Below are 27,923 nucleotides of genomic sequence, written 5' to 3'. Positions count from 1 at the left end.
AAAAAATCCTTCCAGATCACTGTACATACTTAAATAAATAAACTCTGTAATAAATTAAATACTATATATATATATATATCATTTGAAAAATAAAGCTTAAATAAATCTGGACGGTTCAATTTGTCACAATATACTTTCAATAACAAAAAACAATATCATATGTAAAACATATATGAAATAAAAACAAATGCTGTGAATTTAGAACACTGTTGAATTTTATACATTCTCCATATACAAGTATCATATTCCAATATCAATGAGACAATTGTGTCAGTGTTCAAATAATAAACTTTGAATAATAATATACAAACCAAAAGACATAATTATATTACATCTGAACAAAAGGAAAATGGTCATAAGCACTACAATATGCATTACTTAGTAATTAATTCTCATTATATTCTGCAAAAAACTTATGTAATATAATTACACCTCATAGAAGTAAAATTAGATAATAAGTTTTCATATGCAAAGAGCTTGTCATATTCATGTTGTTTTTAAAGGGCACTTCACATAAATAACCTTCAGATTGAGTTTTAAATCTCTTTTGGCTATGTTACCATTTCTTATAAGCTCACATTTTATACAATATCATAATATCTATTTAAGTATTTTAAATTTATTGGTAAAATTCAGTGATTATTCTCAACAGATTTTAAAATTCTACAGTAGTGTATGTTTCACAGATCTTAAAAAATAAATTTTCTGCAATATTTGCATACAGGCTTCAAATTTACCAAGAAAAGTTATATTATTCTTATTACCTAAACTTTTAGCCACTTCTAATATCTGACATTTAAGTCATGACAAGTTATAAAATTGTTTTTACAATATCAAACTTATGTGAATCTTCAAAGAACAATTTACAATACAAAAATTAATTTCTGAGGCAAACAGTCTAGGGGAGATAACTCTTAATAATTTTCTACTAAAATTTCAATTTTATAAGTATAGTCAATTTTTACAAACCAAGAGATCTTAACAATTTACTACATCTTTGTGAGTATATATGTAGCAATAAAAAAAAAATAAGGTACAGTAGAACCTTCCTGAGTGACTAGTCCTTTTGCATGATGAAAAGGTCCTTCAAAATAGTTTTTTTTCTTTTAAAAAGGTTAATTTTACACATATACAAAGGTCTAAAAAAAGAAAGGTGTTTCTTTGAGCAATAGCAAAGATTTCAATTTAGTTCTAAAAAAATCACATACAAATGAGAAAGTTTTTTTGTACATGTAATAACAATAATTGATGTAAAATCTTTTTTCCTGGTTATTTCATAATATATTTTTGATCTGTCTCCCTTCCAATGATGGTCTGCCAAAATCAAACAGGAGTTTACAAATCTGAGATTCACTATGCATAATATCTTGGTGTCATGAACCCATCTACTCTTAAGTCTGAGTACATCTTCTATATGGTTGATTACAATGTGCAACATTAAATGATTTGTGACTTATGTGTACTAAAACGTAGCACCTTGACTTGACTTTATAACTATTTATTATCATCATCTACAAAGAAAAAAACAATTATTAAACAAGAAACTGTATATAAAATAATAAACATTATTTTGTAATTCTATCAAGTCACTTCTGCTATCAGGTGATAAGCACTGTGCAATTGCAATCTCAGTGTAATGTCAACTTTCGTTGGTGACTGAGTAACCTCGAATAGCAAACTCGTAGTTACTTTTTTACAAGAATTTGATGGAGTCAAATATTAAATTTTATTGAATCCTAGTTTTCATTTTTTTATAGTAATTTATTTTATTCTTGTTTGGGTTTTAGATTACTATAAAGTAAACAATGGCGGACACCATGATCCAGATCTTTGGAGACAAAAAGTTTTAGAAAACACATTATAAAAGGCTACAAATATAGATGACTTTCTAAGACTAGATGATGGAGTCTGAATTTTATTTGACAAACGCAAAGAGTCTAAAACTAGGTTCAAAATTTCCAAAGACTCATCGAAGCCTGTTGCACAGTGTAAGACCCCTACTTGAATATGCTGTCTTCTTCTTAATTCTTTTTAAACTTTGATACATTTCACATGACCAACCTATTTTATTTTTGTAAAGTTCTTGTAGTTCTGGGTATAATGGGAGTTTTTATTGTATTTTTTACATGACTTACCTCAATATTTCTGTATAGTCCTGGGTATAATAGGAGTTTTTATTGTATTTTTCACATTGTCTACTCCTCTCTCATACTCATCAACATCAGCTAAGTCTTCATCCAGTGAAGAAGTTAACTGTTGTAGTAACAGATCTACTGCCTGGAAAATATAAATTGTTCATACCTTTAAAGTATATAAATATATCTATATCTAAAATAGTTTATGATTTCTGTAGTTAAATAACAGTGCAATATAAAATTGTAAAATAATTTTCATCAGATTTAAAACAGGTTTTTCCAGATTGATTTTCGTTCCTTTTCTCAGTACCTATCTTTTCTTGCTTGTTGGAAGAAATACAGGGAGTACTTACAAATATTTGTTATCAGTTCTTAACATTTTTTATTCTGTTTAGGAATAAAGTGTTGATCTAAAATCTTGGTAGTCTCCATTGAATTGTTCACAACTTGTCTAGATTTGCAGGGAGTTAGACATGTCTTTCAAGCATTGTTAAGCTATTGTCTCACTGATGATTACCCTGAATCACTTATTATTCAAGATATTTTAAGACAACTTTGCTATAATGTGTCGTCTTACAGGAAAATCAACTCAACTGGAAAATCTAATTACAACTATGACCTAATAGAAGTAAAGAAACAAGAAATATGGGGTGAATGTTCATGAAAAACAAAATCATGAAATACTAAGAAATAACTAGTAGACCTATTATGGCTGTTCTAGTTTTGAATGCTTTTGGTAGATCTTCACTATTTAAACTTAAAGAGCTCTATTTTTACAGCCTGGTCAAGTCTGCCCTAGCATTGACTTTAATAATCTTTGATAATATTCATCCTTGACCTCTATGAAAACCAACTTATTTTCACCTAGCCATTTCTAGTGCAGCAATTTATTTTCGCAATCTCTGTTCACTATCTAAGTATTTTATAGAAAAAGAAGATCCAAGATTGACATATTTGTGACAATTCACATTCATGTATTTTTTAACTTCAAAATTACACATATATGAATGGCTCTCGAAAAATTAGTTGGTTTATAGTGTATATGTATTATACTTACTACATCAGTAGTGACTTTTTCATGTAGTTTCCTGAGTGGGTTGTTAGATGTTGTTTTTTCTCTGTGATCTTGTACAGTGTAAAATTGTTCTATTAACAAGTCTAACAATAAATCTGCAAAATAAATGAAGCAAATATAAGTTCATATACTTCTTTGGCTTTAAGAATTATAAGATTTTCCTCATTTCCGATACAAAATGGTCAATCATAGAGAAGAAAAGAAATCTGAAAAAGTAAATTTATGCTTATGTTCAATCCTTTAAAAAGTGTTTTTCTAATTCACAGTGAATTAATCTGTAAGGGTCAATTTAATATTCTAATATTCATTTTTTTTTAAATATTTATCTACAAGCTTTCTCTTTACTTCAGGTAAATTTAATTTAAACTAGACAAAGTGATGCCCCCGCACTCCACTCTGAAGTAACTGTATTATAACAAAGTCAATTTAGGACTGTCTTTAAGATATTATTGTGTCTGGGAGACATAAATGATGCCCCTACAGATGCAAAGTGCTATTTTAAAATACACAAAGTTGAGCATGGGAGCACATAGGTCTATGGTTCACTGGTAGGAGGAGTTATTCGTAAACGCTATGCACCTCTTATGCAAGTATATACTCCAAAAATGACAAAGTTCAACTATCTCCCAAAAGAGCAAATATTAATAAAAATCAAAACCCTGACCACATGCACACCTTCAATATATGTACAAACAGCCAGCAAAGTGAAAACTTCCTAGCATTCAAACTGTAGGAGGAGTAATCTGGAATAGCTATATGCCCATAATGGGACGGATGGACAGAAGGACAGAAGGACAGATGGAAGGACGGACGGACAGGGGTAAAACAATATGCCCCCAACTTTCAGTTGCAGGGGCATACAAAAAACTCTCTTTGCATAGATGTAACTTAAAGTTCAATAAAAGATGAGCCAACAATTTTCCAAGTGTCAACTCAAATAAGCCTTTAGGTGTACTTTACACACTGTCCAAGCTTAAACTATAATCAATGGATACAATAATCAACTACATCAATTAAACCAACAAAAAAACTCCCTAGTTGTAGTATCTAAGGGTTATGGGTGCAATCAACAGTTTTTTTCTATGACGTCATATTTTAAGGGACCATGTCTAAGTGACCCTTAGTGGTGGAATGGTTAATAAAGATACTTGTATAAAACTAGATATCAATGGAATCAGAATTGTCTCTAGTTTATATTGAAATAAAAATATAGTGTACTTTTAGTATAGTAAAAAAGTTCTATCCAGAGAAAATGGGGAAAAAGTTGCCTAATCTGAACATAAAAAACCTGAAATCAGCTCATGTGCATACCCATGTAAACATGATACAGGCACATCTCCCATAATCAAAACTGTATGAAATTCATAGGTTTTTACCTGGCCTTTAATAAAAATCATGTTTCAGGGTACGGTTTCCTGCTTCCAAAAGAGCTACAGTGGCTGCAAATAAGTTTTCAATTTTCACTGCCAAAACAACAGGATGTTTACAGTGTTGTCTCCCCTCAAAACATGTATATTTAATCTAATTTTTAAAATTATTTTAATCATTTAACCTGTTTAAATTGAAAGCTAATTAACTAATTTATACAATCAAATACAAAATACATGATACTTTTCCACCAATTATATGAATAAAAAGGGATTTCCCTCCATGGTTATTTTTAGTCGGGGAATAACCCCTAGTTTTTTATACAAAACTGTTTATAGCACCCTATAATTAACAAGCTGGATTATATTCAGAATCAATGAATTTTTTTCTCACAATTGAAATTTTTATTGTTAACTGAATAAAAACTTTTAAGAATTTCAAATAAGCATGATTTCTGTTTCACCATACTTGTCCCAACCTAGATACATTAAAGATTATATTACAGAATTTTATTTTATTTTGGCACTTGTTTATTCAACAAAATTATTAAAGCAAACAGAATGTTTAAATATACAAAAGATTATGTTTCTATCAATCATGAACACACATCAAACTACTGTGATAATATGCAGACTATGTATAGATTATCAGGTTTTCTGCACATTTACATCATAAATTCTAAAACAATTATTTTGTATCAATGGTTCTGATTGGATGACAATCAACCTACAATTCTCTATCTACCTGTCTGTAACTAACGGAAGCAGACCTTTTGAATTCTGGAATGTATTGACATGTTATTTCTCCAATAATAAGCAAAAAAAACTTTTTGCACCTAGAAATCTTCTTTTTATATAATTTAATTTGTTCTGAGGCAGACAAGAAGTCAGAAAATACCCAGTGTTTACATTCGACACCGGCAGCATACCTATGACATCACCTAGTTTAGGTGCCAAAGAAGATAACATCATTTCTGGTAATTTATTTCAATGAAAATTTTACAGGGAATAATGACTAAATTGAATGATTTGTTTATTTAGAATATAGATAACTGTATTGAATTTGAAGCTTTATGGACGTCCATCTGAATGTCGCAAATATCCGTTTACATGTCTCCGCTATGTGTCGCCCACAAAATTAAAGCTTCAAATACAATACAGTTATCTCTTAAATATCAGCTGCAAGCCACAATGTGAACCTTTTTTATAAGTAAGCATAGCAAACAGGCAAAAAGCTTCACATTTTGCTGAGTGGGTGATTTTAGAATATCTTTAAGCATTAAACATGATAATCTGTTTATCTATCAGTTTCTGGACTTTTTCCAGCTCCTTCAGACAGTTTCACACTTGACATCAATATTAAGCCTGGTAAATTCTCTGACACATTGTGACATCACTGATAACTTCTCATCACAATTGTGAAGTTGCTGACAAGTTCTGCTCATATTTCAAAACTGTGATAAGAGAACTATAGGGCAACTGAGCAAGGTGATATAGGTACAATGACAGATGATAATGAAGTGATATCTTACCATCTAAATATTTATTAGCATGATCACTTTGTGACCATACACGTCCCTGACTAGCTACCATGGACAATATATAGTCCAATAGAATAGATTCCTGAAGTTTATCTCCTGCCTGCTTAGCTACCTGTAACAATACCATCATAGAAATTCAGTCAATTAGCTTATAGTGTATTACTGCTAACTAGAATATATTTAAACATTCAATTTATACAAGCTACACATAAAATCCATAACTTTTAATACAGAAAGATGTGTTTCAATGATGTTTTCTCTATACCTTATCTGATTTATATGGTTGAACCAATTTCATATATTCCTAAATTATTGCTAGCTACCATAGCTTTTGTCTTCGAAATTGATAATGGGTTTATAAGGACATGCCCTGTATATAGCCATTATATGAGACATCCTGAAGTTTTATTTTAAATCTTGTAATTTTTTTTAACTTTCATCTTTGCCATTAAGTTTTAAATACGTTTAAACATTGCAGGGTAAAATGAATGTAGGTATGTTGTAACAGAGTTCCAAGTAAATTTTGTTTTCCACATGACATAAGAAATACAGAGAAAAATCTTTGAATTTTTTGCAAATTCAAATTTGATATTTAGAGTTAACATGTCAATAATGGGAATATACATAAAACAGTTGAATGCTATAAAAATAAAATGTTATATGTCTGAAACAAATGATAATATATATCAAGCATAAACAATTATTCATGTATAACAAGTGAAATTGCGAGCTACTGCTCACTGATAATACCCCTGCCCAAATATTTGGTAAACAAGAAGTTGTTGAGTGACAAATCTGAAAATGCATCACACGGTATAGCTGACTCATATAAACCCTGAAACCAAATTTCAGAAATCCTTGTAATGTAGTTCCTGAGATAAATGTGACAAAAAATTTCAACTACTTGGATGTCATGTGTAAAATGATGTAAGTGTTCGGTAAACAGGAAGTTGTTGAGTGATGAATCTGAAAACGCATCACACGGTAAAGCTGACTTATATAAACCCTGAAACCAAATTTCAGAAATCCTTATGATATAGTTCCTAAGAAAAATGCGACGAAAAATATTCATGGGACGGACGGACAGACCGACTGATGGATGGACGGACGGACAGACAGACAGAGGTAAAACAGTATACACCACTTTTTTAAAGCGGCGGTATAAAAACTAATTTACATGCCAAACATTTGATATAATACAATGTAAACTAATTACACATCAATATTCATATAGTCTAATGATTATCCAAAGATAACATAAGTCCTATCTGAAGTTTATGTTTTAACACATTTTATTTAATAAGGGTAGAAAATGATTTGAGAACACAACAATCCACCACTCACCCTTGTAAAACAAAAAGAAGCAGTATTTTTTTCACATTTACCGTAAATGAAATGTTCACTGTCAAAGGGAAATAACTCTATTTCATATATTTTTTAAAATGATTAAATTGTGATACATTATTGTTAAGATTTCAAAAACAATAATGTGTAAATCCTTGCAAAAAACGTTATAATTATATTGTAATTCTTGACTTAATATTCTTTTCATCATGGGGAATACCCAGTACATGCAACCTAAAGGTAAAATTAGAACCTCTTTGGGAATAACCAATACATGCAACCTGAAGATGAAAATGGAACATCTTATTTACTGTGAAACAGACTTGGTGAATGTAGGTTTTGAAAAATCAACAAACTTTTTACATGAATTCGAACATTGAAAGGATCATAGGAGCTATCAATAAAATATTATTTAATTGTTGCATTTTAATTCTTCACCATGTCCCCCATTTTTAGGTCTTTCCACTTTTCTGTGGAAAGACCTATTGGTTTTCTTCTGATTATTTTTTTTTTTTTTTTCTTCCGCCAACTTTTGTTCTTGCGATAAATTTTTGTTTTGCAAGATGTCGCTTAGATGTTTCGTATATGATATCGAACAGTTTATGCGCCTTTGAAATTGACCCTGCTTAACCGAATACTTTTCTTTGTAGGAGTTATCTCCCCGAACACTGTTTTCCTTGTCCGTGCATCTCCTCCGTAACCGTAAAAGAAAGCGACAAATTTATTTTACCAAATTGCTCGTTATATCCTCAGGATGTTTTGTCCAATTTTGACCGAAGCGATACGTAAACTCCATATGAAAGTTATTTCCCCTTCTGTATTTGACATAAGGGATATATAAATGTATAGCATGAATGGTAAGTGATAGAGACCTAAGGTATATTGATTTGAGTTCCTTGGTTCATTTAAATGAAATTGAGGCCAAGGTCAAAGGTCAAGGTCATATTCTAAATTTTGACTTTTCCTTGTTATTTGATCTCCTCTGTCACTTTTAAAATTACAAATTAAAGAACTAGTGCAAAATGTTTGCTTAATTGTGATTAAGATATGATACATTTGGTCTGAAACAATCCAATGATATCTTATAGGAGTTATTGTCCCTGAAATGATTCAATTTAAGGTAAATTGATTATTACTCCAACTTGGTACATGATAAAGCCATAGGGTCTTTTGCCAACTGATGGTTGACATTTGACCTTGAAAAAAGTAAACCGAGAGTGACCTTGAGTGAACCGGAAGTAGTATTTTTTGCACTTATTTCATGGAAAAGTACCTAGAAACCATATATTTTTTGAATTGTCATACATTAATCTATCATTTGAGACCGGAAATGATATTTTATAAACCGGAAGTAGCATATTATCTCCCTTATTACAGGCATAAGTATATATAAACCATATATTTTTGGAATCAGTGTAAATAAAGCTATCATATGAGACCGAAAGTGACATTTTCTAAACCGGAAGTAGTCAATTATCTCCCTTTTTACAGGCAAAAGTATATATAAACCATATATTTTTGGAATCAGTGTAAATCAATCTATCATATGAGACCGGAAGTGACATTTTCTAAACCGGAAGTAGCCAATTATCTCCCTTTTTACAGGCAAAAGTATATATAAACCATATATTTTTGGAATCAGTGTAAATAAAGCTATCATATGAGGCCGGAAGTGACATTTTCCAAACCGGAAGTTGACAATTATCTTTTTATTTTCATTTGTTTTACTTTAGGATTATTTTATCTTTGTCATATGAAAGAGTGTAAATGTGTGTGTAATTTACACATGAAGAAATTTTTCACTTATCATTACTTGTATTCTTGTTAAATCAATAAGGTCTTGAAATGACTATTTGGGAAAAATTAGATCTGACCACAAACAAAATAGAAATAAATCAAAATAGAAATATTACTACCTCTCTCAATTCTCTCCTTTCTATTTTAGAGTCATACTGACTAAGGACTTCCTCGGCGATCTCAGGAGCTTCCTCGTCCACCTCTTGTACAATAATATCCTCCTCTATAATCTGTTCTATTACAGCATCTGTTATAACATCATTTATCTGAAATACAAGTTATCAATTCATATCTATATTGTTTTCATTATTGCATCAAATAGTTTCAATTGCTTCAAAACAATTTTTACCTAAATAGCAAACACTTTTTTAAAGCAAGCACCAGCCAATTTTGTAGCTAGTCAGACATTTTTCAGATCTCATTTTCCGGTTATTTTCATTTTCGTAATCTTACTTTAAAATATCCATTCTCTTGCTTAAAGATTGAGAATTTCTCAATATTTAAAAAGCAAATTCTCTTGATATATCAATTTTAGAAAGTACACTGATTTTTAAATCTTCTTTTTTTATAAACATTATTTAATTTTAATTATTTTGACAAGAATGGAAAGCGAAATCTTCTAAGGTGTACTATATTTTTTTTTTTTAATTTTGACTCAATAATTTTTAGAAAAAAGGAATCAAAAATGCATTTTTTCAACAATTACAACAAATAAATAACTAATTTTAAATTAAATTGGTGTTCATTCTTCATGTAGAAAAATTACATTTCCTGTATTAAAATATACATGTTCAAATACCCTATACTGTTAAATAGCAATAAAATGGGGAATAAACCAATACATTTTATTGGGAACATGCTCAGGTAAGGGTATTACAATTTTGTTTAATGTTTCAAGCAAATTACTGATAACTGTAAATTAAATTAACCTTAATTATTGACTTATATCAGATGATTATGACACTGATTTATAAAATCTGCTTGCATTTTTTTATACATTTTTTTTTCGTCTTTTCTTTGAAAAAAAACTTGATCATTCATATTTCACACATATTAACAAAATGATTTTATGTAGTGTGGATCAAAAGTAATAAGGTATACGATCGAGGTCAAGAACTGTGTATTAAGTTAGCTCTCTTCATTTATGTAACACAAGAGATAAACAGTGGTCAAGTAAAATTTCATTAGAGTGTGTGTGATTCCAATAAATCCAAACAAGTGTACTTGTTTGTAAATCAGGACAGTTGTCAATCATACTGTTATTGTGTTAGTGCTCTTACTTGCCTCAGGTAAGAACTGGAATAATAAGCATTTGAAAAGTGTGAGAATCAACTTTGATATGAATTCACTTGTACCAAATTTTATTCAATTACTTTTTCTGTCAATTCAGAAATTGTTGCGAGGTTTTTATTAATGTGAATAACCGAAATAATAAGAACTCGCATTCTGATTTCTGATGTATATATCTGTATGCAGCTTTTCCTGAAATCGCAATAATTAATCTCGCATTTGTGTCCATTCTTAAAAAATCGCAATAATCAATGCATGCAATATTTCTGAATTTACAGTAATTGAAGCATAAGATACTGATAAAATACTTTCATTATTCATTTCAACTGCTTAAATTTGATGTATTACCTATTAACTTTAATTCATAAATATTAATATATTATAAATTTTGATTTTCAAAGGAACTATATGCAAGAGTTCATCTAAAATTTAGTAGCTGGTCAACCTCTCTTTTGTTAATTTAAGGCCAAATAACCAGTCTTCATGATAAACTTTTGAATCTAAAGGCCCTAAGCTGAATTTTACGAAAATTTTAGTTAGATTCTATTGGCCTGTAGATATGATTTTTACAGGCCCGACAGCATTTTTACAAGCCTGGGATGGTGGGCCTGTGGTTGAGCGCGAAGACTGCAAATAACATGTCAAAAGTTGGCAGTAGATGATTAAAATGGTGTATAAACTTTCTGCAAGTCAGAAAACACATCATTAAATTCATGATGTGTTTAAAACTCAGAATTCTGCGATATCTTAAAATCCTTAGTGATCACATATATCCAGCATGGCTGGAACAAAAATCATTCATTGATACACCTTCTGCAATACACATCAGAAACATATAAAATAATTTAATGCATATGCAATATTTTAATTTTTATTCTTGAGATAATTTTACTCATGGGTACTACTTCATTTTCTCTCTTTTGACCATTTGTTTATTGAAATTGCTATATCGTCTAACTTTTGAAGACCTCACTGTGCCTTTAATAACCTTTCCTTTTGTTTTTGTCTGGTGTGTGTAGGGCTTATGTGTATGTTTATCCTCTCTAATTGTAACGTGAAGCATATTTTAAGCCTTCCCTTCTAGTTTATCCTAATTTCTTAATAGTCTCTTTGATACATGGTAGATTAAAAGTTCTCATCTACTTTTGTAAGTAAAGAGGAGTTTTGTCATCATAAAAAATCAACAGGACTGCTATTGTCATTTCACAATTGGCATTTCCTAATGCTTTTTAAAAAGTTACTAAAAATTCATTGTTTGATCTTTTGACAAATAGTTAATTTCAAGCTGTTTTACTGTTTTTGAAATCGGTTGCTTTTAATTGATGTATACTTCTTATCTTCTTTAATTCATAAAAAGCATCAAAATTTCATTTCAATTGAATTTCAACACCCCTTGTTGTGGAATATGTTATGATTACAAAATATGTTTAATCGTCTGAGTAGTTATGAAACCTATACATTAATGTCATACCCTACAGTGTTATGGCTACAACGTTACCTTAGTTCAATGTTAGTACTTCTTGTATTTTCCAACACCCCTCATATACATACATTACCCAAAAGATATGGACACCTTCTCAATATTATTAGAAAATTTGAAGACCTTTGAATATACCAATTGCTTGTCACCAATTGTTCGACAGCTGTTTCATTGACATTCATTTGGCAAATAATGTAAATCTTAATAACCCTGTTCCTATCAGCAAAACTGATTAAAGGTTTAATTAATTTCAATGTTTATAAGGTTTTATATACCAATTCTTGTTGAATTTCTTCGATATGATCCTGGATTAAATCCTCTAATACTGAATTAACTGTGTCCGAGACATCCTCCTGTCCGACTGGGGCAGCACCGGCTACTAATTCATTTATTCTATCTTCAGTTGGTCTCTGCTGGGAAAACCCCATATAGCTGAAAGAGAAAGGAAAAATATTTGAATCTAAAACATTAATAAAATTTTGTTCCACAAATGGCAAAATAACACAGCATGCAAAATTAAATGGTAATATGATTTAAAACAAATAAAACAGTCCAAACCAGACTCGCTTTGTGTTTACATGTATGTCTTTTAAAATATCTAAAATTCTACTTTGGAGCAGAATCAGGACAAATGCATTGTGTTAGATAGGAAAAACCAATTGCACAATATATGATCTATTCAAAACTCAAGCTAGCACTTTTGAAAACATTCAATTTAAATTTAATAAGATGAAAAACATCTGTCTGTTGTTACCTTCAGGTTGTAATATATCAATGGGTCAATTGTTTAAAACTGTGTAGAATATGATCCAGATCTATTCATTTTCAGCTTCAAGTAATTTATAATGGTATGTATCACATGTATATAAAAAAGTACCTGTAGCACAAAGACTCTCAGTTTAAAAATATGACTTGATATATGAGCATCAGTTGTGGGAAGTATGTCCAGATCTAAGCTTGATGATGGAAATAATGGTATTTGAAACAATTACACACAAAAAAGATGAAAACCTTGGAAAAAGATCTATTACAATAGGCTGAATACAGTTTACTCACAACTATTTTAACAGACACACACCAAAACATCTATAACTAGATATCATTGAGATTGGAGCCATCTCTGTGGGCCCCGCTGTGAATAATGTGTGGTAAAAAGTTTGTATCTTTATCATTGGACATGGGGTTGTCAACTGAAACCAAAGTTTTTGACCTTGACCTTTGACCTAGGAAGTTGTACATAAATTATGACACACCCTCTGGTGTTGGTTTATATACATGTCAAGTATAAACTTTTAAATCATAACAGTTCTCAAGATATAGAGCGGACACGATCTTTACCATAGGACATGGGGTTGTCAACTAAAACCAAAGTTTTTGACCTTGACCTTTGACCTAGGAAGTTGTACATACATTATGACACACCCTCTGGTGTTGGTTAATATACATGTCAAGTATAAACTTTGAAATCATAACGGTTCTCTAGATATAGAGCGGACACAATTTGTTACGGACGGACAGACTGATCACTGTCGGGCGTCCGCCATTCGGCAGGGCCCTAATAATTTAATTACGGGCTAGTTGGACAGATCTCTATAATGTAAGAATGATATCAAACTATCTACTTGCTACCTTCATGGTAATTTTTACAGACCCCCTCCCCTCCCTCCACTTTCAAACATATATTAAGCATACTATTTTATTCATTATTAATTTGGAGAGAACCTAACATGTAAGAACAATAACGTACTCTCCAACCAATTCACTCATGGCTAATCTAACAGCTTCATTTGTCACGTCTGGTAAGACCTCTTCTAGTATCTGATTACATATGATCTGTGCTTTGTCGTAATATGGATGATTTCTCGGCTGAAATTATAATTTATTCTGTATTATGCATCTTCTTGAAAATATGTGCAATTTAAAACTGCTCCACAATACTGACTTGCAAAAGTGCCTACCACTAGCTTTTATACCAATACAAAATATTATGTATGTTCTTTATTTGCAACTGATTCAAACACAATGTGCTCAATTCATTATTGGTCAAAATTCAATTATGAAGATAATTTTTTTTTGTTTTTCTCCAATTTTTGCTATTGTGATGTCTTGAAAAGAGTCATTACATGCTTAATGACATCTTACAGAAGGAACACAATCATTTTGAAGACCATTGGAAACAAAATGTTTTAAGTTTGTCTACATGTTGTCTACAAATCGATAGAGTAAAACATTCCACAACCATATCTTGTACAATACAATATATTTCCGCCTTTTGACACTTAAATCTTAAAAAGGAATACGGACACTTTTTTAAATCAATAATCACCCCATAAAGGGCATGTTACATATAATGATAAAAAATACACATATATCATGTATATAGTGAAAATTCTTGTGATAATATGAAGTTACCAATAGCTGTTGTTTTCTTTTTTAAAAACCTTTATAACTAATCAAAGCCACAGTTGCAAATGTTTAATGTCATGTATTTAAATTTTTCACCAATAGTTTTGTGTGCTATTTGCAATAAGTAAAACTTACTTTCAATAGAATTGTCAAAAATTACAAAATAATAATATTTGAAATGTTTTCTTTGGTATGTATAATTGAGCATTAAAATATATCAAAGCAATAACTGTGTATGAAAGTTTTTGTTTGCATGTTGATTGAGCAGTTTTCTGAAAGACTGTTTTATTTACTTTATCTTCTACCTACAGCTAATTTGTTCAAATTTTCAATAATATAATCTACGGTGTCAACCAATAAACCAACTCTGTGGAATGCTACCAACTAATTTTCTAGCAATACAATTTAAAAGTAAAACGGTGAGCACAAAAACAAAAAGTTCAAACTTATATGTGGCAGCTAGCTATATCTAAAAATCTACTTGTGAAAACCAGACTTGGTTAAATAAAATATATGTCATTGAATTTTAAATATGACCTTTTACATGTCTTATGAAATATTGACAAATTATATTTAACTGAACCGCCTCAGTGGTCTCGTGGTAGCGTGTTCGCCTCGAGTTCGGGAGGTTGTGGGTTTCAAACCCAAGCCAGGTCAACCCAAAGACATTTAAAATTGCTATTTGCTGCTTCTCCGCCAAGCAAGCGGCATTAAGGAGTAAGAGCAAAGACTGGTCGGTTCGGAGTCAGAATAATGTGTCCGGGTATGGTGATATGTCTTCCTGCGGACTGTAACCTTGTGAACTAGCAAGTTAAAAATCTGGCTCATGGTGTCGCTCTATTACAAAGCAGGGTTCATATTCATATTACATTAACATGTTCTCGTCCTGAATATGCATATAATTTGCCGCTGGACGTTAAGCAGCCATCCATCATCATCATCTATCTAACTGAGTAATCAAAACAAATATTTATTTGTAAATAAATATACATCCCTCTATATTTTTAAATGTGCTTGTTGAAAGCCAATACCTAGGTGATCAATGCCTGTTTACTTCTAATCTATTTTTGTGGTTTGGTATCACTCTATTGCTATGAATTGCCTATTGCCTTGGTGTAGAATTTTAAACCATTCTTACAGAGTTTTTCTAAAGCTTGACTTATAGCATAAGTATAAACTAACAAATGAAGATATATGCCAACCTTCATTTCTAGTAGATAGTGACATTGTCTTTGTATCTTTTCAATTTAGTTTTTGTTTTACAATTATATTGCATTTTCACTTAATGGTCTTAATTGAAAATAAATCATTTCTGGCAATACATGTAAATTATGCGAATTTGACATGTTTAACACAGATTATTGTGTATAGAATAATTTCACTTAGAATATGTATATAATGTAATTTCAAAACACGCATATATAAATTATAGTCAAACCCTATCAACAGTATCATTAAAAATGTGTATATTATACCAATATTAGTTCTAAAAGAAAATAGAAAGCAGACAGGTGTGTATATGTTAGTGAAGTTATAGTACCATCCACACACAGAGTGGTTAGTAAGAGGGATATGTTAGCTACAAACCAGTTTATTTAGATCATTAAGTGTCTCTATTAGCAGATCTGGAATTATCTCTTCCAAACAGTCGTTAACAAACCAATTAACAAAACCCTCGGCAAAGAGAGGGTGATCATTGTAGTAAAATAAGGAAAGCAATTCCTGTCAAAAACAACAGCAAGACAACAGTTAGCAAATGTAAGGACAGCAGTTAATGTCACAATTACAGATGAGAAGTACAACAATTAGCAAAATAATAGACAGCAATTAATCTCAACAACAATGTTACAAGGTCAAGATAAAAATTAGCATAACTGTCTATCAAAAACAATTCTTAGACTACTGTGGATTCACTTATTTTCGTGGGTACCAATTTTCGTGGATTAAGGAAAACTTACATATTCGTGGATATTTATTTTCGTGGTTTTGCCGAAGTTTGCATACAAGCCTATAGGAAATTTGTCATTCGTTGAACATTTAATTTCGTGGTTCACCTTTACCCACGAAATCCACGAAAATTGGTATCCAACGAATAATAATGAATCCACAGTAATAGTTCATGTTTACATTTTCAAAGTTCTGTGCATGTCATCATGAAATTATTTTTCAACTACTTGCAATCTTGGGCATTATTTTCATAAAGAATTTGCAGAAATTTAATGGACTTATTTTTCCTAAAGCAATAAGAATTAATTTCAAACTGAAAAACACATTTTATATCATTATCATGCAATGACCAGAATCTTCTGTATATCCTCATATACAAATTCATTAAGATCCAAAATAAGGTACAGACGTTTGAATTATTAATTCATGGTCCATCGTTTACTGCAGTGAGTGTTGCCATATCTGAACAACATTGTTTCTAATGGGACAACTGAACTAAGCATCATTTTTGTAGCCTATTTGCTTCTTTTATCACAATTTCTAACAACCAAATTTAAACTGGAGTTAAATCTTAATATAGCAATTAGCTCTAACATTTCTATTAAAATAAGCAAATTTCTAATTCTTTACAACTTTTAGTCATTTAAAAATCCATTTGTTCTAGGTATTTAACCAAACCTACACAATTAAGATGTTAATGCAAATATTTATTAATGACCAAGAATTTAACACTATAAATAACAAAGTATTGCAAATATACTAATAGAATTTCTATTTTAATATCAGAAATACAGCAAACTTATGTTGAAGAAGTTAACCATTACCAAAGAATTATTAATATAAATATTTCAGATTGATGTTTGTAAAATGCTTTCTAAAAAGAAATTATGGTTATATTATTAATAAGGAGAAACCAAGTATCTTTACATAGATTAGAGAAATTAAGAAGTTAAAACAAATGAACATATTTAAGCCATGCAGAATTTTGTATCATGCTTTAGGACATCAGACCTTGATTTCTTGAAGAAAATAGAGGTCAATTCTTTTGGAGTATATTTTTGTCCTTTGGTCAAAATGTATATTTGTCTCATTGGCAATTACACATCTCCTTATTTCTATATTCACAATTAGCAATTACTGTAAACAACTTATTTTTGTGTATACATTAATTCACGTTCATTCTAGATGACTTGGCTGCAATTTATTTTCCAACTTTCTAATTTCCTTGCTGTACTTTAAAAGGAAAGACCCAAGTTTACATATTGCAATGATTCACATACATGTTATTTTGCTACTCTTGAAAGTCGCGAAAATAATTCACATGGGAAAAAAATTTGTTTACAGTATCAATCACTCACTGCTAGCTTTTTAAATTAACATTGTGACTATTTCTAAACATGTGACACACAAAATCAAATTACAATTCCAAAACAACTTAATCTTTTTCTTTTATTTCCCGAGTTAATCTTTTAAATATTTATGATTTAAAAAAATACAAGACTTTATATAATTTAGTAGAAGGGGACATTTTTTTATTAAAATTAATACCACACTTCTCATAATAAGTGTGAAGGAATAAATTTGCAAAAGTTTAAAAGGAAACTAATTTTGTCTTTACAATATGTTTTTTGTTTGAGAGTATGAAATAAAATGAAATAGAAAGTAAAACTATTTGGATGTGTAGAAAATGTTGTGATAGTTGTTTGGTTGTATTAACGAAGTTGTGTGCATTTCATTGACTGATAGGGATGGACATGATCGTGTGACATTGGTGCACTGTTATGTGAGGTCATTGCCTAATATTTTTGAGTATTAGGTCCTGTCAATGATATTGAAAAATATACGGCAGTAAGATAAAGGGAAAATATACAAATTGTCGATAAAACCAAATACATGGAATCTCTACTTAAGCTATTGTTCTTCAAGAAATCAAGAACTGATTTTGAGTGTTCCATTTAAAAGACAAAAAAGAAATTCCATCATTGCCACTGTAATCAAGTCTGATTAGAGAGTACAACGTAGTAAATAAATTTACAAAGACTCGTTCCTATAAATGAAGTCCTGTAAATTCAGAAATTATTGAGGGTTCTTATTTGAAGGGAAAATGTGACAGGACTTACAAGGCATTAATTTGTTTTGTTTGTTATTTACATTGGAAATGTTTTATTTCAACATGATCAGGGATGACAATATTCTCCAGAATAATCACCAGCATCAAATTTTTGTTGTCAGTTCCAAAACATTTGATTTGTGTTTTGTCACCTGTGCATGAATGTAAAGAAGCAAACATTTCAAATACTGATGATTTTGTTTGCCCCCAGACATGAAAATTTGTTGCCAGAATATAAAATTGCAATTGCCAATACTGGCAAAGCCCTGCCTATCAGCCAATGGTTTTTAAATTGCATTAATTAATCATTATATTTTGGATGATTTTCACAGATTCCCAATTATAGTATACACCCATAAATTTCTGACTTTAAAGCATTCAATATAATAACAATTGATTTTGTGATAATACATACTGGTTCATCTTTGTATCGTTTGGCCACCATGTCGTCAATATTCTCTGGTGTGAAGGGTGACGGTTGTGTTTCTATATACTACAAATACAATATTACAAATATAATTTCAATATTATTACATAAATGCAATACTTGTAACAATATAGACCCAATTTAGTAAATATTCTTTAAATTGTATAATCATTACAATAGCATTCTTTATCTTTTGTATGGCAAGACTTTTTTCCTATATAAAGAGAGAAAACTCCTATTAGTCTGAGACAAGAGAGTACAATTGTACATGGACCCAGAGAAACAATGATTTCTTTTTTACTTGAAAATGTAATTACTTATTAGATTCATTTTCAATTAGAGAATGATACATGCAAACAATATACCTAGTTATGTCTGAATTTACAAGTGGCTGATATCAAACTTTCATTGTCTTTAAGAGAATGTATTTGTATTGTAGGTTTCTATAAATTTATTGGTTTTGATATCTCCACAACATACTGTGAATTCTTTTATTTTCATTGAAAGATACAGGTTTGATTTTGTTTGCCATGTTTACCTTATGTGATGGTCAAAATAACATCCTATCATATCATCTAAATTCATTTGTTTCATTGGGCATACTTTACAAGTATTAATGAAGAAAATCTTTTGTATCATATACTGGTTTAATGATAGAATCTGTCTGAATCAATTGAGTACAGACCTGGGGTAATTAAAATGTAATTGTAATTAGCTGTAATTAATTACAATTTTGAAAGTAATTCAATGTAATGTGTAATTGAGCATATTTTCAATTACATGTAATTGAAAGTAATGAATTACATTGCCTTTTTGCCATGTAATTATGATTTACTTTTCAATTACTTTCAATTACATTTAAATAGTTGCATGGATATTTTAAACTTTTTTGGCTTTTCTGATGCAACTGGTAATTTTTATTTTTTCCTACATTTAGTATGCACTTAGTACTTTGTCTACTAAAACCATGATAGATGATATTAATCTTGCTATAACAACTGTCTTTTTATGCACATCAAACTCAGTTGCTTGTTTTAAAATGTTTGGGGTTCTTCAAAACATTTCTTGCATCAAAATTTTTGTTTCCTCTACCTTATATTTCTTCAGAACGTCATTTCTGTCTGAATCAAACACTTCATCTCTCCGTCTGTTTTGATGGTTTTCCTGAGCGTAGCCATTGTAAACAGGGAGTGAGTGATTCACTCTGGGACTTTTCTGAAATTTTGACTGTCTCCCACCATGAGGTTGTGAGTGGTGGACATTTGGCTGTTTTTCCTGGGCCCTCTTTGCCCTCTTGTCACGAGCCTTTTTACTTTTGTACCCATGTTGAGGTGGTGGGGGATAGTATATTTGGAATGGAGCTCCCCACACTACTTGAGGGGGTGCATGATGTCCTTGGGGAGGCTGATATGCTGGGTATCCATAGGCAGGATAAGGGTATTGCTGAGGCATGACATACTGCTGTTCATCGCCAGAGTCATCATCTGTATCCTCTCCCCAACTGTCATAATCTGGTGTTCTGAAATATAAAGCATTAAATTGTAACGGTAGACAAAAATATAATCTACCCATATGTAAAATATATAAGAACAAGAATGTGTCCATAGTACACGGATGCCACACTCGCACTATCATTTTCTATGTTCAGTGGACCGTGAAATGTGGGTCAAAACTCTAATTTGGCATTAAAATTAGAAAGATCATATCATAGGGAACATGTGTACTAAGTTTCAAGTTGATTGGACTTCAACTTCATCAAAAACTACCTTGACCAAAGACTTTAACCTGAAGCGGGACAGACGGATGGACAGACGAATGAACGGACGCACAGACTGAAAAACATAATGCCCCTGAGTGGGGCATAAAAATATTCTTTTACTCTCTTTATACATCATAACTTTATATATATATATATATATACCGTATGTAAAATAATATATTTATTTTTCATTGCATCATGCATCACGTGCGTGTCTGGCTGCAAAGAAGTACTTGTTTTGATAAGCAAAAACAGATGTCATGGTTAATTGATAAGTGCTCAATGTTCAGCAGCAAATATAACATGCATATTTAGATTGATAAAATGTTAATGTCAAATGGCATAAGATCATCTATGCCTGCACGGTTTATGAACTTGTATAAAATTAAATATACCATGAAGTACAGTCACTGATAGGTTAGCATGGTTTCATTTCACCAGATAAAGACCTTTCTTTTTTACAGTATAGATTTTTTAATATTTTGTTTGTACTTCTGTTCTGGTTATCTAGTATCCCAGTATAATAAGTATAGTGCTGTTACTGTTTCCTATTTATTACATGTTCTTCTATGTATCTTTTGTTAGTTCACTGTCAGATTGAGATTAAAAACTGGAGAGCTTAGATCTTTAAAAACTTGTTTAACCCTGCTTAATGTTCATGTGGATGTCAAAAATCAGAAATATTGTCAGCAAACTGGAAAACTTTATGTTTTTTGAGTTGAAACTGTAAATAAATATAAATATCTGACTTAAATTTTGTGGTTTTGTAACTTAATTATTGTATTTAATTCATTATTTGAATATGAGTTGATTCACTACATAAGTCAATTTCCCTTATTTTTAGATAGCAGGTATCCCATCTAACATGATTCCATGTTTAATCAGTTTTATTTCTATAACACTTACTGGTGACTACGTCTGTGAACAGGGGGGACAACTCCATATTTACTTCCTCTTAAGTTGCCCTTGTTTCTTACTTTATCACGCTCATGAGGAGTTTCGATTCTGAAAACATAATAAATATGTATAGTTATGAATCAATATAAATATTTTTCTTACACGAGATAAAAAGGAACACTTGAAAACACTGGAATTAAAAATACATTGGCACAAAAAAACAATTGTTTTTTTTATTAGTTTTTATTGGCTTTGAACTACATGTAGCTGTCAGTAACTGTGAGTACTCTTAGATCTGTACCGTGTGTCGTTTTTGTTGTGAGGGAAGTATAAATTCCCTGCCACGTCCTGTCTGTGTTTTTAGTTGCTTATCTGCTTTGCATGGATTTGATGAGTTAAGTCCTTTTCAATAGATTTTTAAAGTATATTCTTATGTTGTACTGTTACAACACTGCCCCAGGTTAGGGGGGTGGTTTGGTGCCATCAAACATGTTTAATACTGCCACATTCCATATGTGCCTGTCCCAAGTCAGGAGACTATATTAGGCCGTTTGTTTTCCTAATTGAATTGTTTCATATTTTTCATGTCTGGGCCTTTCATTGCCGACTATAAGGTATGGGTTTTTCTTATTGTTGAAGGCCGTACAGTTGCCTATAGTTGCTTAAATCCACTTCATTTGAACTTTGGTAGATAGTTGTCTCATTGGCAATCATACCACATCTCCATATTTTTATATCAAAGCATCTTAGTACAACTTACTATTTACTATAGTTCAGAAAAATATCCTTTTCTTGTTTGTTGGTATATATTCTCAAACTTTAATTTTTAACCTAAACATATTCTAAATGGAAATAAGACAGCTATATATATATATGACAGAAGTTGTCACTTGTTTAGACGTACTTATCAAATAAATATTTCTGTGACTGCATCTAACGATCCTTTACAACAGATAATTTAGCTAATCTGCAATCAATTCCATCTTCATACCTAATATATCATATACTGTGTTACAACTCTAGATTCTACTGACGAGGAAAGGTAACACTAGGCCACAGAAAGCTGAATTTTTAGTTCAGTCTAGGTGGCGGAGTGGTCTAGAGCACTGGACACAGTGCATGCGGTGTTGTCAAGATATCCCTATTGCATGAGTTCAAATCCCGGTGAAGGAAGAACAAAAATTTGCCTTTGCAAATTTGCAGATTTAACATTGTTGTGCTGATATTTAGAGTAATTATGAATATAATATGTATTTTCAGCCGTGTATCACCTTCACTGGTGATCCAATGGATGGATCTGTCGTAGAGTTGTCACTTGTTTAGATGTACTTATCAAATAATTATTTCTGTGACTGCATCTTAAGATCCTTTACGACAGATAATTTAGCTAATCTGCAATCAATTCCATCTTCATACCTAATATATCATGTACTGTGTTACAACTCTAGATTCTACTGACGAGGAAAGGTAACACTAGGCCACAGAAAGCTGAATTTTTAGTTCAGTCTAGGTGGCCAAGTGGTCTAGAGCGCTGGACACAGTGCAGGCGGTGTTGTCACAATATCCCAATTGCATGAGACGAGTTCGAATCCCAGCGAGGGAAGAACAAAAATTTGCTTTCACAAATTTGCAGATTTAACATTGTTGTGCTGATATTTTGAGTAATAATATATATATATATACAACTCGTCTAAACATCAGCCCAACAATGTTAGATCTGTAAATTTTCTATATATATATACAAATTTCAAGCAACTTTCAAGCTTTAAACACATTCATACCTTTTTCTATGGGTATTGTTATCAAGGCTTTGCACCTCAGAAAATAAAATCAACCAATCAAAATACTGGATTTGATGTTTCGAGCACAAATTTTACTCTGAGAACTGAGTAAAGTTTAATGACCTAAAGAGGGCTCTAAGCTATTACCATTAACCTGACTAAGCTTGTACTTTGTTGACACTGGGTAACTTAATAAAATATAGTACTTTTATCATTCAAAATCTTCTTTTATTTTTATAAACATTTGTATGTCAATATATGTATACAACAAACTAACCAAACAATATAACATGTTCAGTCTGGCTGATTCTTATCAATTAAAGTTAACTTCAAACTATAACTGTGAATATTTCTCAATACCTGTTTAGATAGGCAGGTGAGGTAGGTTTTCTATATTTGCCATACGGTGAATGTGATCTCCTTCCTCCTTCCTGTGGAGATCTGTTGTACCTTGCTGGAGGTGTTCCTCTTTGTGGTGAGTATCTGTTTGGAGGTGTATGTCCTTCACTTACACGTGACTGGATTCTCCTTAAACTAAAAATACATATACATAGATAATGATAAATAATAATTTATTTAATGAAGGTAACCCATTTAACAATGACATGTTAATCTTCCCTGAGGCTTTCAAAAACTATTAATACAAATAGAAAAAAAAGTACAAACAAAATAAAATACATAATACAGTTATATAAAGCAGCTAAGATATTGAATAAGCACATATGCATTCAACAAGAAGAAAAAAAAATACATTAGATTCAGGTATCTTCGTTCTGTACAGTTAAAAAATAATTTGAACATTTGATCTTAAATGTATCTAAATTATTTATTTTTTTAATATTATTTGTCAAATTATTCCAGGTAATAAGACCAGAATATTTAAATGTTTTTAAAAACAAGAGTGCACACGCTGAAATGTCTCGCCTTCTTTATTAATCATTGATATTATGTTGATAGTCCTAAATATAAAGCTTTATTACAACTGTCACATAAACTTAACATTAACCAAAAAACTAAACATTGACCAATGAACCATGAAAATGAGGTCAAGGTCAGATGAACCATGCCAGGCAGACATGTACAGCTAACAATTCTTCCATACAACAAATATAGTTGACCTATTGCTTATAGTTTAAGAAAAACAGACCACAACACAAAAACTTAACACTGAGCAATGAACCGTGAAAATGAGGTCAAGGTCAAATAAAACCTGTGCGACCGACATATAGATCATAAAATATTTCCATATACCAAATATAGTTGACCTGTTGCATATAGTATTAGAAAAAAAGACCAAAACTCAAAAACTTAACTTTGACCACTGAACCATGAAAATGAGGTCAAGGTCAGATGAAACCTGCCAGCTAGACATGTACACCTTACTATCATTCCATACACCAAATATAGTAGACCTATTGCATACAGTATAAGAAAAACAGACCAAAACACAAAAACTTAACTATAACCACTGAACCATGAAAATGGGGTCAAGGTCAGATGACACCTGCCAGTTGGACATGTACACCTTATAGTCCTTCCATACACCGAATATACAAGACCTATTGCTTATAGTATCTGAGATATGGACTTGACCACCAAAACTTAACCTTGTTCACTGATCCATGAAATGAGGTCGAGGTCAAGTGAAAACTGTCTGAAGGGGATGAGGACCTTGTAAGGTACGCACATACCAAATATAGTTATCCTATTACTTATAATAAGAGAGAATTAAACGTAACAAAAAATCTGAACTTTTTTTTCAAGTAGTCACTGAACCATGAAAATGAGGTCAAGGACATTGGACATGTGACTGACGGAAACTTCGTAACATGAGGCATCTATATACAAAGTATGAAGCATCCAGGTCTTCTAGCTTCTAAAATATAAAGCTTTTAAAAAGTTAGCTAACGCCGCCGCTGCCGCCGTAGCCGCCGCATCACTATCCCTATGTCGAGCTTTCTGCGACAAAAGTCGCAGGCTTGACAAAAAATCAGAATTAGGTCTTGGTACATGCATGACATGAATAAGTCCTGATGTTGTTGACCTGAGCGAATAATTATAAAGATCAGTACAAGCAGTAACTTTATTAGATAGATAATCAGGTGCTAGACCATTCATACATTTAAACATTAAAACAGCTTGAAAATATTGTATCCTCATAAATATAGTCATCCATTCAAGCTCTTTAAACATTTAAGTTGATGGAAATTTAAAAGAAACAGATAAAACTATCTTGCAGCACGTTTTTGGAGCTTATGAATCCTTTCCAGATTACAGTTTGTGGTAAGACCCCATACTGTACAACAGAAGTCAATAATGGGTAATATATAGCTATTGTGAAAAAGAATAAGACCCTATAATGGTAAATAATGTTTCAGTCTTTTTAACAGGTACATGTATACTCTGGTTGAAATAATTTCACATATTTTATCAATTTGATTTGACCATGACAGATTTTTATCAATATGGATTGCAAGAAGTTTTTCGACTTCAACATTATCTAAACATTGCTAAAGCGATATTATCTTGTGATAAAACACATAAACATTCATTGCAGCTTTCCAGTTTTCTGTCTGGTCCAACAAGCATAAATTTTGATTTCTTGTTATTTATCATCATATCATTTTCTGTACACCATTTAATAACATTTTCTAAGTCTGAATCTTTATTCAAACATATATTTAAATTTACCGGTACAATAGATTTAGATGACAATGCAAATTGTATCATCAGCATATAGATCAGATTCTGTATATTCTAAAGTTAATGGTAAGTCATTGATATAAACAAGGAACAATAAAGGTCTAAGTATAGAACCTTGAGGAACTCCAAAAGTTACAGTTTTATATTCCAATGCAGTGGTTCCTAACTTAACTTTTTGCATTCTATGAGAGAGGTACAAAATGTATGATGAATACCATTTTACAGACTGGTCCTCACATTTCTATAATTTTAGTTTTGGCAAAAGGATATTGTGATTTACAACTTATCAAATGCCTTCTTAAAATCTAAAAAAAGAGTAGCAGTAAAATTTCCATTGTCCAATTCTTCTAACCATTTATCAATTATTTTAATGAGTGCTGTATGACAAAAATGTTCTTCTCTAAATCCAGACTGCTGTTGATAATTTGTGTGTGGTTAAAAATAAATATAGTTGTTTAAAACCTCATCATTTTAGATCTTGTAAAACCTCATCATTTGTGACAGTATATAATGAAAATTTAACATCATATATTTTTGATTTGACATAGTTATTTTTTTTTATCAGATTCAAAACATGTGTGAGGATTTGGTATAAGCTTCTCACTTACTGTGCTAAAAAGAATATTTAAGCAGTTATCAATATCATTTTTGTTTAAAAGGACTTTTCCTTCGTGTGTTTAAAAATTGCAAATTTCCGGTTCTGTTATGATGGTCATATGCGCATTGCTCATATATATTTCTTCAAATTCATTCTTGAAATGACAAATTTATATAACATTGTATAAAGAAGATATGATTTTCCTTCAATTTGCATTTGTAAGATTTATTTTTCTTTAAACATCAGTTTTTGAGGTGTCATTCAGCGGTACCACGATTGCCCGAGGATTGCAAGAACAAATGAATATCCCAACGACAAACTGATTTGTCCCGAAAACATGATTTTACATGGTGTTATACTACTTTAAACAATATTAAAGAATGTAATTTTAAGATATTATTCGTTTTTACTCAATAAAAGTGCAATTTCACTTCAAGAAATCGATTAGTAGGTCTTGTATGCAAATTCCTTGTTGAAAACAATATAGCGGACATAATTATTCAAAAGGTAGACAACTTAAAAAAAATAAAAGTATTAAAAGTAGTGAAAGAATAGATTCTTTAAAAAACCTGAAATGATGAAAAGTAAATACAGTTATCATAACTTCTTTCGGGTATTTAATATAAAAAAGAAGATGTGGTATGATTGCCAATGAGACAACTCTCCACAAGAGACCAAATGACACAGAAATTTGACACAGAAATTAACTATAAGCTTATCAAGTTACAGTACTTTGCTTTCAAGTCGAGTTATCTACCATATGAATAATTACGTCCGCCATATTATTTTCAACAAGGAATTTGCATACAAGAAATACAAAGCGATTTTCTGAAGATAACTTGTACTTTTATGGAGTATAAACGACTAAAACGTCTTAAACCTTATAATTGCATGCTGTTACACTAATTTAAGCAGTATAACACCATGTAAAATCATGTTTTCGGGACAAATCAATTTTCTATGTGAATATCTTAATTTTTAACTAATCCGTTAAGTGAACACAGCTAACTGTGTACTCCAACGTTGTATGGAATTACGTGAAGTAGAACTAAAAGGACAAAATTATTCGGATCGTCCCTACATATAATTTCAATAACAGCTTCGTGGAGATAAAAGATCAACAGAAAAGATTTATCAACCTGTCTTTGTGCTCCTCCCAAACAACTTTTCTATTCTGGGCCGACAAAGACATATTTTGGGTGCATTTTCTTGGGGTTTTATCACAAATTCTTCATGTTGTTTACACCTGTTGATTAGTTGCAAACC

General features: G+C 31.0%; 1 protein-coding gene across 2 annotated transcripts; it reads right to left on the bottom strand.

The window, feature by feature from the left end:
• Positions 1-31: 31 nt before the first annotated feature.
• LOC127700279 (uncharacterized) lies at positions 32-27,923 on the bottom strand. 2 transcript variants are annotated; one of them, XM_052203699.1, is made up of 13 exons: positions 27,797-27,923; positions 23,717-23,890; positions 21,585-21,683; positions 20,012-20,438; positions 18,908-18,985; positions 16,023-16,157; positions 13,777-13,895; positions 12,305-12,461; positions 9,379-9,525; positions 6,110-6,230; positions 3,193-3,305; positions 2,136-2,277; positions 32-1,511 (listed from the first exon to the last, which is right to left on the bottom strand). In XM_052203699.1, the coding sequence occupies exons 1-12, from the start codon at positions 27,847-27,849 to the stop codon at positions 2,137-2,139; spliced, it is 1,764 nt and encodes a 587-aa protein (XP_052059659.1). In that variant the 5' UTR covers positions 27,850-27,923; the 3' UTR covers positions 32-1,511; position 2,136. The 2 variants fall into 2 exon arrangements, with proteins under 2 accessions (XP_052059659.1, XP_052059661.1); XM_052203701.1 differs by lacking the exon at positions 16,023-16,157.

This window comes from Mytilus californianus, unplaced genomic scaffold (assembly GCF_021869535.1).
Source record: "Mytilus californianus isolate M0D057914Y unplaced genomic scaffold, xbMytCali1.0.p SCAF_5, whole genome shotgun sequence".
Lineage (NCBI taxonomy): Eukaryota > Metazoa > Mollusca > Bivalvia > Mytilida > Mytilidae > Mytilus > Mytilus californianus.
Note: the sequence above shows the minus strand (reverse complement) of the source record. Positions and strands in the feature narration are given on the sequence as shown.